The 14,977-nt window shown below is 34.8% G+C and overlaps 1 protein-coding gene across 17 annotated transcripts in view; it reads left to right on the top strand.

Moving 5' to 3' along the window:
- Window positions 1-14,977, top strand: part of CFAP46 (cilia and flagella associated protein 46) — a 99,220-nt gene that overhangs the window by 8,246 nt on the left and 75,997 nt on the right. For 15 of the 17 annotated variants that reach the window (XR_008823846.1, XR_008823844.1, XR_008823845.1 and 12 more), the window contains 9 exons: window positions 308-431; window positions 1,827-1,921; window positions 2,763-2,870; window positions 3,639-3,738; window positions 6,435-6,533; window positions 7,870-8,060; window positions 10,052-10,280; window positions 11,458-11,578; window positions 14,571-14,694. Coding sequence is in view for 12 of the 17 variants with exons in the window: in XM_056351127.1 (XP_056207102.1) it covers window positions 308-431; window positions 1,827-1,921; window positions 2,763-2,870; window positions 3,639-3,738; window positions 6,435-6,533; window positions 7,870-8,060; window positions 10,052-10,280; window positions 11,458-11,578; window positions 14,571-14,694 (1,191 nt within the window). In the remaining 5 variants the exon portion in view is untranslated. Of the gene's footprint in view, window positions 1-307; window positions 432-1,826; window positions 1,922-2,762; window positions 2,871-3,638; window positions 3,739-6,434; window positions 6,534-7,869; window positions 8,061-10,051; window positions 10,281-11,457; window positions 11,579-12,406; window positions 13,756-14,570; window positions 14,695-14,977 lie in introns of those variants that run through there. The other 2 variants (XM_056351124.1, XM_056351131.1) reach the window with 2 other exon arrangements.

The following is a 14,977-nucleotide window of genomic DNA, read 5'->3' as shown; positions in this document are numbered from 1 at the left end:
AAATGTTTTTCTCTTACAACTTTAAATAATTAATTGTTTTAATTCCAGGTGTTCTGTTGAGAAAAGTTAGCAAAAAAATTTCCAAGATTATTTTTGTGATCTGCAATGAATGTATGTTAACAGCTGTGTATCTCTGGAAGAAACAAAGATGTACAACTTTTGTGTTGAGTCAGTCCTTTGTAACACTAACGGCTTGTATTGCATTCAAGAATGGTACCTTGAATATAGTCTCTTGAAAAAATATAAGTAAGAATTATTTCAAGAAGTATTAATAAATACTGAATACAGATGTTTATTTGATCTGCAGGAATTTACTTGAGTGCTTCCTTGATGCTTCAAAACTGGAAGAAGCAAAAAAGTTTTCATCTACTGCAGCAATCTTTATTAAGGAAAACGTTCCAGATAAATACTCTCAAATATTTTCTTTAATGGTAATGCTGTAAAATTCTTTAAACTCACAGTAAGACAGGATCTGTCTCTGCATTTCTTAAGATCATAGTTACAATTATTAAATATATTGTTTCCTTGTTTTAAATTTTGTAAACTACCAAACAGTACAGTAGACATGCAGAGATTTTTACAATTTTTATATTTTTGGTACTATAAGCTGAAGAGCTCCCTACTGCTCCATGTTGTTTTAATACAACAAAGTATCATCAGGATAACTGTTGCTGACCCTAAAAATTTGGGAATAATTACTATTAACACAGAAGATGTAGTGGGTGCAACTTAATTTAAGTGCCTTATGCCACTGAGATCATATCTAGCATCTGTTGATTTTTGTTATGCTGATAAATACTTAAATGACCCAACTTGAACCCTATAAATAGTTCTGGGAATCGGAGTATATGACAAAGGCATGCAAGAAATGCAAACTATTAATTTGGGAAATAAGAGGGTGAAAACAAGTGTGGCAAAAGCAGAAACAGGCAAATAAAACTTGGAAGTTGCATGCAGTCATATTTTCTTTCATTCAGCTACACTGTCTGTTGTCCTTTTCTGTCTGCTTCCAGATCACTGCATTTCAAGAGTGTATGTTTATATTATAAAGTTCTCTAACATTTGAATTAAGACAACCAATAGACAACCTTCCAGTGGTGCAGTATTAATGAAGCAATAACATCTAGGCAAGCTCAAAATTACTTACGTATTTTTTAGATGCAATATTGAGCAAAGCTATTTGACAGTGGCCTTAAATAGAAGGATAAAGGAGGTCTAAAATTGTACTTGGGCTATGTGTTTCAGCAGGGCTACAGAATTATGATCCACACTATTGAGTGCTTTAGTAACAGCATACTTAAATCCTGCAAAACTTACTGTTCCAGTACAGTTTAGGTAATCAGTATTGACTGCTATGGGTAGTCAGCGTGAGAGAGTCAGAAGAAATGCTGTGCACACACTTAATGTGTAACTACAGTTAAATTGGGGTAACTACAGTTTATTGTCATTTCTTCATAAGTTTTTGTTACATATAATTTATAGTTACAGATAAATTTGAATAGGGCTCGTTTCTCGTAGCTGGATGAGATGATTTAAGAACAGTGCTATCAAAAGGTATTATTAAAAATGCATTAATTAGAATTCTAACTCAGGTGTCATTCCACATTTAGATTTCTGCTACTTCCTCTAATCCTCACTACGTGAAGATAAGTATAGGTCTACTAGGTGATCTTTGTGTTATCTATGGGAATGACATAGATTATCATAGTAGCCTGCCCTTAAAGTCCATGATGAAGTCTACAGTCAACATACCTGCTTTATTTTAGCCCTGTTGAGTGTCTGTCCTTTCTTTGCTTATTTAGTCAATAATTAAATTTTTATTTTAGGTATATCACAAACTAATGGATATTTCCCAGTTAGAGAAAGAAATACAAAACTCCATCCATTTTTCACTTATTTATAAAATGCAGATGCTAAAACTGTAAGTATTAAGAAGTATCCTTCCACTTGTACTTTGATGCTTGATATTACAGAGGTAGGGTCAAGTTCTTTTATCTTGTATGCCAGTACAAAAATCTGCACAGATTAGTTCCTCAAAAGGAAAATTGCAGTGATGGCTTGGGTAGTAACTGTCAGACCTGTCTAGAGAACAGCCCAGCTGAAAAGTGAGATAGTTCTTTAGGAATGTAGGGAGTAGTGTGTTATCTTAATATTCTCAGATGAAAGAATTTAAGAGACTGACATTTGTGTATCCAACAGATTGTGGTTTGGTACACAAGTCATGTATAAGAGAGTAAAGATGAAGTGGGGAAATCACACCTAAAATATAATGCATGATTTGCAAGGATGGAAAGCATAACACTTTAAAAACTTTTTAGATTTTAAAGGCATAAAACAATTTTGAAAATTAGACTTCATAACAAAACCTCATTTAATTTTTTTTAATGTCTCAATGCTTCTCTATTTTAAAATTATTAATTCTTAGTAACAATGGATTAATTTATGTTCTTGTAAGAAATCAGTTTTGCACAGCATTTTTCTTTGCTTCTGGAATAAAATTCACTATCTGAAACATTAATTCTTATGCTGGAATGTTCTTTGTGATTCATATCAGGCTGTCTCTTGAGTAACTTCCTTGACATACTGAAGTAGGTTTTGTTGACTTGATTTTTTTCTTTTTTTTATTTTTATTTGGTATTTCAAAATCCAAGTGATATATTGGACTAAGAGCTGTCCATTCTAAAGTTAGGAGAGTTATTTCAAAAATTTAATGCAATAATATTTCTTGTGAAAAATAATGATCAATTCCTAATATATTGCAGGCAGTGGGACACAAATGAGCTTCCCAGTGATGCCATCGCAAATCTGAATTCTTTATATGTACTTTTGAAAAAATACGATGTACCTCCAGCATCTGTTCTCAGTGTGAAGTGAGTTTTACTTGTCATAGTCCTGTGAAAGTTGATGCTGAAGCTGATCCTGCTTTTGATAAAATGAGATTTTTAAAAGGTCTTAGAATTGAGAAGTGCTTTTCAGACTTTGGTTTATTTTTAGCTTTTCTTGGGGCCCATCACAATTCTTCCAGCATCAGTTTGAAATGCAGACTGAAACTGAACTCTCCATTCCAGTAGTTATATCACAGATGTTACATATGGAAGGAATACTATGTTTTTACTTGTTAAGGTCAATCTTATTTGACAATATTCAGGTATCTCGTTACTTCTCCTATCCCAGACAGTACACTATACTCATTTGGTCATTTACAGAGATCCAGACATTTAGAATCAGTCTCCTACTGTGTGTCTTCTGTTTTCTTAGTTCCTAAATGACTGATGGGCTTGACTGTTTTGTCCAGCATTGTATTTCCAGAACTACCTGCAATCTTCGTTTGCTATTTAACCATCTTTGTGCTGCATACATTTTATTCTGTATTTTTTATGTTCTTCAGGAACAGTTTCTGTGAGACTACAGAAGTATACTATTTTCCATAAACAGATGAAGTTTTGTTTCTTTCATGTAGCCAACTTTAATCTTTTTCCTTGTTAACTGTGAGCATCACTAGTATAATTTCATCATCTAATATTCAGATGACTTCAAGATTTTCAAATACATTGCACAGTTATTTTCATTTACTGTTGCTATAATTCCATTAAAAAAAGTATCAGATTGTTTAAAGTGACGTTTTTCTATTTTTGAAGGATTCCTTTTATTCTGGAATTAGCTCGTTTTTCTATGAAAGTAAACTGCATTGAAGTTGCATATCAATGTATACTTGATCTGAAGAGAGCTGGGATTACTGTGAGTATTAATATTACCATTTTGTTTTGTTTGTAGGGTATAGGTAGAATAGGGTAATTACTTTTGGCAAGTAGATATTAACTGTAAATTTTTTGCCTGTGTTTTCTAAATGTTATCTGGTCTGTGGAACAGTTTGGAAGTTAAATGCTGCCTGCAGGTTTTGAAGGATTTAACACCAGTTTACCCATTGAGATTGTAATTGGTCACCCATATGTAAGCTCAAAAAGTAGTTAATGTTACATCCATTCACTTTAGTCCTTAGGAGTGCAGTATCAACCCTGCAGAACAGCATATGAATTTGAATTTTGATGAGGAGAAAACAGCATTTGTCTGGAGCATGATTAGGGGACTGATGGAAGGAAGAGTTCGAGAAAGCTTGCGAATAAAAAAAAAGCTGCAGTTTTTACCTTTTCTGAAAGATAGGTCTTAAGCAATGTAGTTGTCATTGCAGTGATAAATCCAGAGACATTGTGCCATAACTACACGCCGTAGTCTTTTCCTTTGTGTAGATCTTTCCTGATAGTATTTCTTCCTATACATTTCCCAGTTTTCTTTAGTAGGAATGATTCCTTTTCCAGCAAACTATTAACTTGATTTGTTATTTACTAACATTTAATAATTTTTACTCTTCTGTAGTATTTTTATTATAATGTTACTGTAGGAGTATTCCCTAGATTAAAATTTCATGCGGTCTCCTTAATTGATCATTCAATGTGTACGCCATTTATGATTACATATAACTGGCTCTGAGATTTGTTTCTTCTGTTCCTTCCCCATTGTTGTGGTTTAACCCCAGCCAGCAACTAAGCACCACACAACTGCTCACTCACTCATCCCTGGTGGGATAAGGGAAAAAATTAGAAGGGTAAAAGTGAGAAAACCTGTGAGTTGAGATAAAAATAGTCTAATAATTAAAAAGAAATTACAACAACAACGATAATAAGAAGAATATTGTAAGGAAAAGAGGAAAAAAATAACAGAACAATAAACCCCAAGAAAAGATAAGTGATTCAAATGAAAACAACTCCTCACCATCACCTGACTCATGCCCAGACAGTCCCCAATTCGTGGTCCTCCCACTAACCTTCCTCCCCAGTTTTATTGCTGAGCATGATGTCATATGGTCTGGAATATTCCTTTGGTCAGTTAAGGTCAGCTGTCCTGGCTCTGTCCCCCCTGCCCCCAAGTCCTTGTGCACTCCCAGCCTGCTTTCTGGCAGGGCAGGGTGAGGAGCAGAACAGCTCTTGATGCTGTGCAAGCACCACTTGGCGATAACTAACACATCCCTGTGTCATCAAAGCTGTTTTCAGCACAAACGCAAAACCAGAGCCCCATACAAGCTACTCTGAGGAAACTATCCTAGCTAAAACAAGTGCATCCATTGACAAACAGAACTGTTCATCACTGTATTCAGAAAATCAGTTTGTTTTTCAGATACAGAAATGTATGAAAAGGTGCCTGGTTGTGTTGTGATGCCCATTGAGTAAGTTTTAGTTATCTGAAATGTGCATGTAAGTGGCAAATACTGCCAAACAAATTTCAAAATTTATTTTGATATCTCTACTATAATAATCCTACTTTGAGTTACTTGTAACGTAAATTTTGCTTACCGTCACTGAAATTTTTTTTATTCCAGGTGTCTGCTTCAGGCCCATTTTTTAGCAAAATTCCTGCAAGTCTGAAATCATACACAATTTCATAGCATTCCACTGGAAGATGTGTTTAAATCCCTAGCTCAAAGATTCACAGGATTTAGTTTGAATATAGACAATAATAGCAAGTGCCCGGTCTGCAGCAGCAGTAGAGAAGCCTTGCTTCTATTTCAACCTTCTCTTCTCCCTTATAGTTAGTGGGTGTTTAAGTGACCATCTTCAGATTGCTCAGCATCATTTTGACAGTGACCTCTTCATGGTAGAATGAAATAAATCTACATCTTTCCAGTTCTTTGGTTTTTGCCAAATACTGTCAGATTTTCAGCTGTAACATTAATTCCCTTTCTCTATGTATTTGTCATTACATGATAGTGACACTTTTACATTCATCTGAGTTTTTTCAAGATCTCATCTCACAGAGATGTTATATTAACATTTACATACATAAACATAAAGGTCATAATAAGTGATTTGATAATAGTTCGTAATGGATGATGAATTGAGATGCTGCCTGGCTTTCACTACTGCACCATATGAAACCAAATACAAAGTATCTTGGATGATTTTGTGATTCTATGATCCATACATGTAATCTGTATGATTTAATAGATCTTTCCTGAGGTGTTAAAAATCTAACTTCTTTTTTCACTGAAAAGTTGGAGTGCCCATCAAGATGAATCCTTTCTGTCTTGGCTAGCTATCGTTTATTCCAACCATGCACCTTTTTAATAACATTTATGAGCAAGATTCCACTAGAGATGAAATCAAATTACAGTATAGGAAAATTCAAGTGTACACTTTTTCTTATTGCAAAGTCTGTCAATGAACAACTTTAAAAATCCTGGTGAGGTTATTTTGCAGCTTTGGTGTAGTTAAGAAGGGACTGCTGTTCAAACAACAAATTCTTCTCCCTTTTAATGTTTCAATTATCTAATATAGTGGGATTTTCAGTAAGAAAGTACAGTGCTTTATTAGTGTAATGGGTTTAATCTTCATCGTATTCCTATTATTAAAATTACCATTTTGTATACTAATACTTCATAGGAGCAAGGAAAACTGATTGAAATAGAATGCCTGGAATGTGAATATGAAATAAAAAAAATGGGCCCTAAAACTGTGACTTATATCAAAGGAGTCATTGAGGTATGTTCTTTAACTGTGAGAGAAAAGTAAAGTTTTAATTTGTAAAACACGGAAAATTGCATTGGACTTGTGTGTCTTAATTACATTTTACTGATCAGAAATTCTTTCATAACTCTATATTCTTTATCATTGGGCCGCCAAGAAGAAAACAGGGAAAAATAAACAACAGTTGTATATTCCTCCCTTAAGTCTTCTGTCTGACTATGAAGGTTCATAATATATTACATGCAAAGGCAGCACTCTTGTTTTCATACTTTACATTTATGGGAGGTGTTTTCATAGAGTATCTTCAATTGGAAGAGACCCATAAGGATCATTGAGTCTAACTCAACTATTATTGCATGTTATGGGTGATCTTTTAAAAATTCTTATATCGGCAAAAGGCAGATTATTCCCAATAAATTGTCACACCAGGGAGGATTTTCTTAAGGTATCTATAGTCAGCTGACTCATTTGTAATTCAGACCATCAAAAGTAGAAGCCTAAATTGCCCATATTATCAATGGGATTAGATAGGTGCCTACAATGAGCAGTTTAGAACAGCTATTGGGGGCACCTGAAGTTCCTAAAATTGGAAGTGTGAATATGCTTCATGGAAATCAATAGTGTTAGTGCATAAACTTGCTCCCAACTATCACTGTTCTCATTTTGGAGTTCAGAAATTCCATTCATCTTTTGAAGCAAATTTGTCACAAATTCATCATAATATGAAACACTACTAGTACTGCTTAAATAAAAAATAGGATATTTAGATATTTAGGTACTTCTAAATACTCCTACTACAGTGTATGCAGTTGGAGAGTTGTTTGGGTGGTTTTTTTAGATGACATAACCTCTAAAAAGAACTTAATAATTAACAAGTGTCTGTTACTGCAGGTAAGGATTTGCTTTCAGATTTAATAGGAACCCAGTTTAATTGACAGTATGGCAAATCCCATTCGTAATATTATTTTTTTCCTGTCCTATACTGCATTTGTAGCTTAGTATAAAACCCCAACAAACTAAGCCTTCTGAATTCACAAATACTTCACAATTATCGATTTCTGTTTGTCATAAGAAAGGGGAATAGCTGATAAGACTTCTTCCTGAAATACGTAGTAGCAGCATGAAGTACCTAAAAGAAATACTCCTTAGTTATCAATGCCTGTTTAAAAAAGAAAAAAAAGTTTCTGTTAAAGAAATTATTTTATAAAATGTATTAAAAATGTTTCTGAAGTCTGCTGACTGAGGGACTGCTTTCTATTGGAAACAGTCCTAAGATTAAACTTTGGAGGTATGTGTAAAAAGTTGTATTGATTAAATGTGATACATGCTAATTAACTTTTCATTTGTGTAGGCTCAGCTAGAATTGATAAAAAATCTTGAGTTAACCTTAAAACATGCAGTTCAATTGGGAGATCCTAATGTGATTCAGGTTGTTTGTACAACCCAGTGGAATCTGTGCTTACCACTACTACAACACAATTTGCATCAATATGTACGAAAACCATTGATATCAATTGCTGATATCCTTGAAGAGATTGACAGGTAACTTTCTATGCTGTGTACTTTTTTATTTGTCACTTTGAAAGGTCTAATGGCTGAGCATCAAACTAATTGAAAAGCTCAAGCTCTGTGATGTTAAGCGTCTTTGAAAATTTTCGTCTAGCTCATAGTAAATTAATATCTGCATATTGCATACATTTCCTTGTTATTCATTTAAATATAGGTTTCTTTCAGGCAAAATCTCATACTTCAATGGCCTATAGTTAATACTGAAATTTGTTAGGAACTGAAAAATAATGTAGTTAATCAAAATTATGAGAGAAAATGCCAAAGCTGCAGTATGTGTACATGTGTTGGAATGTGGTTTAGATTTATGTATTAGCATAACTTCTGTTGATTAAAAAAACGCAATTTAAAAATTACTCTTAAAAAAGATAATAGCTTCTATATTGCATATCAAATAAGACACTTCTTGCAATGCACAGCTTTTTATCTTCGATGACTTCTTTTTAATTGAAAAATCTAATGTAGTAAGAAAATGAGTATGTATAATTTTTTTAGATGTATTCTTCTGTTTGCTGTTTTGTTGTACTTAACCTTAAGCACCTAAATAGCTTCAACTTTTTCATTAATCTGAGTGGAACAAGTAAACCTTGGTATGTGGTACTTTGTTAAGTATGGGCCTATATATAGGCTGACTACTAAGAACAAAGGTCATAACTTTTGTAGTAGAGCTAGTTACAATTGCCATAATCTGTCTTTGAGCAGAACAGTAGGTGGTTTCTGTAATAAATAAAAGTATTACAGAAGAAGGTGAGAAAAATATTTTCAGTGTTTTAAAATGTGATTTTTTTAGTTGCCTGAAGAGGGAACAGAAGACTGAAGAAGCAGAGATACGCATGTGTAAAACCACTATATTGTATTACTGTACTGCTCTTCAAGCATTTCTTATGCTTTCCATATAAAGAGTGCAATATCAGCATATGTGATTTTGATATTTATGCTAAATGTCAGTAATGACAGTTCTTCTCTAAAAGCTTGCAGGTTAGGTTTTTGAGGGGTACGAGCTTGGTTTTTGTTATTGGTATATTCCTAACAATCCAGTAGACTCAACCTCAGCTCTGAGGTGTTGCTGTCACTAGAGGTTAAATGAAGTCACTCGTCACTATTAATTTCCCCATCTTCATTTTTGTTTTGATTGTAGCATTAATTTTAATTACTGTGGTCCTCAGTAAAAGGGTGATCCTTGCTTAGTCAGGTTAGCTCTAGTGTGGACATACATTAATGCTCTGGTGTGATGTTTAATAGCCTTGGAAACCTTACTGTTTTATTTTTCATAACATTGCTTTCATTTATCATTATCATATATTTTTGTTTTTCTTCCTGGAAATAATCTGAAGTAGCATGTAGAGCTCACACTTGTCATCAACAGCTTCCTGGGGCAGGTGATAGATAGGGAGCATAGTGAGACATGCAGTCTTCGCTGAAGGCATGCTGACTTCCTAGACTGGTTATGGTAACAGCTGGGCAAAGACACTGCCTGCAGTGAGCATGTATTCCTATGGTGAGCCAAATCTTGAAAAGTGGTGAGCTAGTACAGTCAGGACTATATCTTAAGAAGTGTTATGAACAGAGAGTGAACTTTTATCAAAAGTAGCTGTTACCCAGTACATCACGCTGTCTGTGGGATTTAGTAAATTCTTTTGAAAATCTGTTTGCTTGATGTACATAGCTACAGTGTGGTACTGAAGAAGAGTTCTGCTAATACATAAAGATCTGTTACTCTACATGGTATGCTTCCTCTTCATGGCGGTGTTTTCTCATGCAGGGTTAATGGAGGTAAAATAGAATTACATTTTCTAAGTAATTTCATTTAAAAGGTATGATAGTGAAAATGAAAGAGACAAAGGAAATACCCATTTTCATACTGGAGGCACTTTTAATTATTGACTTCCGCTTTTAGGTAATTTTTAGGTCTAAGATTTTCACTTTGCCTCATTTTAACATTTTACATTTAAATTCATATTCCTTAGCATGTTGGTTTTGTTGCGTTGCCAAGTTCATATGGAAATAGCTCGTATTGAAGAAGATGAGGATAGAATAGAGGCTGCTATGGAACATTTGCAAAAAGCTGTACATCTAGACAACAGTGGGCAGTATCAAGAACATCTAAGATTTACTTTTAACCGTCTTCGTTTGTGCACTATGCTGTATAAGTCACCTGAGCGTCTAGAAGATCAGGCCATAATAATGATTGAACAGGTAATCATGAAGAATAAGGTCAGTAGGTGAAATGAGTTTGGTTATTAAATTCTGGCAGAGGAAAGCTAGCTGTTTAGTAGAATTGCATGTTAGTAGAGCCAGCATCAGCTTGCTTTTAGCAAATCGGCATTGGTTGGTTGCCTTGAAACACTCTGTGCATTCTCTCTATGCTGGTCATGTTGCTTCACTCGCTGAAGATGCAGGACTTTTTCTACTTACGTTCAAAGCTTATTTCTTGGGAGGGAGGGGGAAGTTACCCATTAGCAAAAATAACAGCAGAAAAGAATCCTATTCATAATTGTCAACAATTAGAATTTCAGTGCATGGAACAGTGTTTTAATTAATGAGAGGAGCAGTGACTGAATGGCTAAACATCCTAGCTGGCTTTGAGATGTCATTATTATGTCACACTTACAAATGATGCTTAATAATATAAAGGCACAGTGTGTTCATTGTCAGGAGTTACTGCATCTAATTCTGTTGTGGTGCCTCATCATCTGGACAAAACCCATATTGGTAACTGACTGTTAGTTGGCTAAAAGAAATTTCAGCTATACGCCATTTTTGGATATTCACAGAAATTAAGATGTGTTCACTGAACCTAAGATCAGTACTGGAAAGCTGCTGGTGAGTTGATACGTTTATTGTTAAGACAAAGAACAGTGAAGATTTTATGTAGTTTAATGCTTTTCTATACAAGCTTACTCTGTTTAAGTGTTAAGGAAAAAAAAAAAAAGCACTACACCTCCTCTGACTTCGGCTAATTCTGCATGGACTATGAATTTTTTGTAACTAGCATTGTTGCAATTGCTAGTTACTGCACAACAGATATGTTATGATTGGTTTCTAAATAAATGCTATTCTTAAGAAAGTATAACATAATGATAGGTTATATACTAAGGAATATACTGTAAAGGTCCATGAGGAGCATGAACAGTACTTTTTATTCTGTTCTTTGATGTAGTCATGTCAAGATCAACCAAAGTTCTACAGTCACTTTCAGTAATAATACTGCAGAATGATGTGTGAGATACGTGAAGACAGACAGTTCCTATAGGTATTTTTTGGTAGTATTAAGTTCTATGATCTGCATTCTGTTATGTTTAGCAAATAAGATTTATAAATGGGAATATAATAAAAAATAACCTTACAACACTTAGTTCTTTTCTTTATGTAGGCTAAAAGGGGAAAGCAGAAGGATGATGTGAGGAAAAAGAGATCCCTTCTGGTAAACGCAGGTCTTGCAATAGCTCCTGATTCATTTCAAATAGTCCTTGACAGTGAAAATGAAGCTAAAGGTAACGTACATATGTGTGACTAAAAGTTACTACACTTGACTTTGATTGCTCTGCATGGTCTTAAAGGTAGGATAGGACTTCTAGCAAAAACGTGTAGAGAACGTTGCAATACAGGTGAAGTGACAGTTCTGCTGAATTCTGTGGGAAAGCTGCTATAGATCTCATTAGGTATGTACAATTTATATTGTGATACTGGAAGAGGAAATGTTAACTGTTTTCCCCTTCAAATTCATCTGAATCTTACTTTTGTGCTGTAGTGTGCTGTAAGTTGTGCTGTAATTTTATTTTCACTGTGTGCAGCTCCTGAGTGTTCTTAGTCAAGGTCAGTTTTAAATGGTATTTTCAAGTTTCACCCCATAATAATCTGTGTTAATTACATACAATATTGGGTATTCGTTCTATACTGTAATTGTCTTTCTGTTCTAAAATCTTTTTAGAGAACAAGATTTGCACAAGAGGTTTAGGCATTGATCATAAATAGCCATGTTCTTTAGTCCACAAACAGCTTTTGTTTGTGGCTATACAGCCTGTTGTTGAAGAAGGGACAGGGAACATCTTCCAGAATGCTTTAACTGTTCTATCTTGTCTTGGCAATAAAGCAAGTACGTGACTAATTTAACTAACTTTCTGAGTATAGCCAGTGTAATCCCAGAGTAGACATTATTCTGAAGGAAGGGAATACTACAGGAGTCCTATAGCTTCCAAAGCAGCTTGTTTGTGCCATGAATGGCTATGCATTTCTCTCATGCTATCTATTCAGACAAGCCAAAGTTTTGTACCTTGCATATTCTCATTTGAAACTTGATCAACTGATGACTTGTACGGAATCAACAGTCCTACTTCATGCAGTACATTTAAGTATGTGAAAATCATTTTGTTGGAACACGTTTTCATACACAATTTAAAGTGATAAAATGCATTGTGTTTGTGCAATGAGGAGGATTCAAAGCATGCATATATTACTACTTGCTCTTGAATTTTCGCTTGACAACTGTAAAATTATATCCAAACTTCCTCAGAATAAAGTTTACTACATATTATCCTTCCAAGGTAAGCCATTAAAATGAGTGAGGTTATCACAATAGTACAGTTACTACAAAACTTTCTATTTGACACAATGTTTTGTAAAATTTTGTTTTGAAAGATTTCAGTTATTCCTGATGCTGTCATCCAAAGAGTGAGTTTTTTGCTTTTTCCATGACACTTAGGTTACAACAAAATTAAACATGTTTATTCAAGGAATAAGAAAAATGTATATGCAACTCTATTATTAAAGTACACACAGGCCAGGACATGAGATTTGTAGGGTTATTTTTTCTTTTTAAGTTGCATAAATAACTGTGCACCAACATTTCATTCTTTTTGATGTATATGCTGGCCTAATTTAGTGAGGATTGTATCCATATAGCTAGAGAACAATGTACTTTTTAAATCCACAGTTCTTTACTCTACAACCTTTCATAATATTACAGTCATTATGTATTATACTGAAAAAATTCTGTCAGTTGATCTATGTGTATAGTTAGGTAACACAGCATATAATATGCTGGGTAATGCATTGCAAAATATTTTTGACAGGAAGGGTAGGACGCTCTGCCTTCCTCTTTTCTTGTAAGTGAATTGTCCTGGTTTCAGCTGGGTTGGACTGAATGACCTTCTTAGGAGCTAGCACAGTGCTGTGTTTTGGCTTTGATGTGAGACTTTTCAGTTCCTCAGGCCTTGTTAGCAAAAAGGCTGGAGGGGCACAAGGAACGGGGAGGGGGCCCAGCCAGGCCAGCTGACCCAAACTGGCCGAAGAGGTGTTCCATCCCATGGGACGCCGTGCCTGGTATATCTACCCGGGGGATGGCCAAGGGGGCAGGTCGGTGCTCAGGGACTGGCTGGGCATGGGCTGGTGTGGTGAGCAGTTGCATCGTGCACGACGTGTGCCTTTCTTCCTTTCCCTCTGGATTTTATTCTTTCCTTTCCCCTTTTCATTATAACTGTTATTGTCGTCATTGTTATTACTGTTCTTTCTTTTTTTATTCTATTTCAATTATTAAATTGTTCTTATCTCGACCGTCGAATTTTGCATTCCTTTCCAACTCTTTCCCCCCACCTCCCTCTGGGTGAGGGGGAGTGAGCAAGCGGCTGCATGGGGCTTAGTTACCAGCTAGGTTTAAACCATGACAGTAAATGTAAGTGAACCTGCTTAAATATATATTTTAAAGCCAGAAATACTTTTATATGTATTTGCTGCTATTATTTGGCAAAGTTTTTGAGGATCATGTGACAATCTACTCAGTTTGCATTATATTAGGGTTCATTACTTAGATTCAGGTGAATGTACAAACTCATCAGATTTCCCAGTCACATCATGTTACTTGTATTCTAATATTCCAATGCAGAACATCTCCTCTATGTCATTACACTAAAAAAACCCCAAAATCTGTGATGTATCTGAACCACTGGAGCAATTTTCTACCTTAGGGAGTGAGCTTGTTCCTCCCTTGCATCTTTTTTCTGTGCTGGTTATTTCTTTGGTTAATATTTTTGCCCAATATCTTGTTGACTTAGTAAAACAAAAGTCAGTATTCTCAAATTAAAACAAAACAACAAACTTTAGTATTCTTTGAAAATGTGTTTGATTAGATAAGCATTCTTAAAATGCAGCATAAATTACTTCATCCATTTACTCTTGACTGAGGCTAATTAGAGCAATGCATGTCCTGTCAGAAAAGAGGTGTACTTGAGATATTTGGGGGCCAAACAAGCATAAATCAGGTTTTGTGTAGGACAGCTATATTTGAAGATACAGGCAAAATGCAGTAGATGCTGGTGGGGTGTAGTTTTTTCATGTTAGTTGGATTTGGAAAGCTTGAAGGACTGAAAAAAGGGCTGAATATCGAGTGTTTCAGCAACTACTTATGAATCGAATTGCATACCCTTCATGTGTTTTTTTTTTCATCTCTGATACTTAAAAATTACCTTAAATTCTTCTTTCTTTGCTAAGTTTCCTCAGGTAAAAGTAGGAGCCAAATAAGCTACCTCTGTGCAAAAGCACAACATCATATTAAAAGCATAGAGAAAGCTGAGGAACATGTTAAACACTTAAGAAATGAAAATGACAGGGAGAGGTAGGTATTATAGACAAGTGTCTCTTTTGTCTTGTGTAGAAGTCTCTAATGGGAAAGTTTCTTACTGCAGCTAAATTACTTAATGATACCTTGTAGGAGGCTGAATAGAAAACTTCAGTCAGACCTGGCAAAGCATTTTGAACATCTGTTTAACTTTATGACTGAAAAGTTCCATTACATTCACATGCTATGCATAACTGTATTCTTTCCCTGTTTCTAATCTGCTCTCTCACATGCACTCATAAACTCACCTATTCTATTGATACGTACTGAACAAACAGAA

The sequence above is a fragment of the Falco biarmicus genome, chromosome 9 (genome assembly GCF_023638135.1).
Source record: "Falco biarmicus isolate bFalBia1 chromosome 9, bFalBia1.pri, whole genome shotgun sequence".
Taxonomy (NCBI): Eukaryota; Metazoa; Chordata; class Aves; order Falconiformes; family Falconidae; genus Falco; species Falco biarmicus.
The sequence above is the reverse complement of the archived record's forward strand: the minus strand, read 5'-3'. Positions and strand labels throughout refer to the sequence as shown.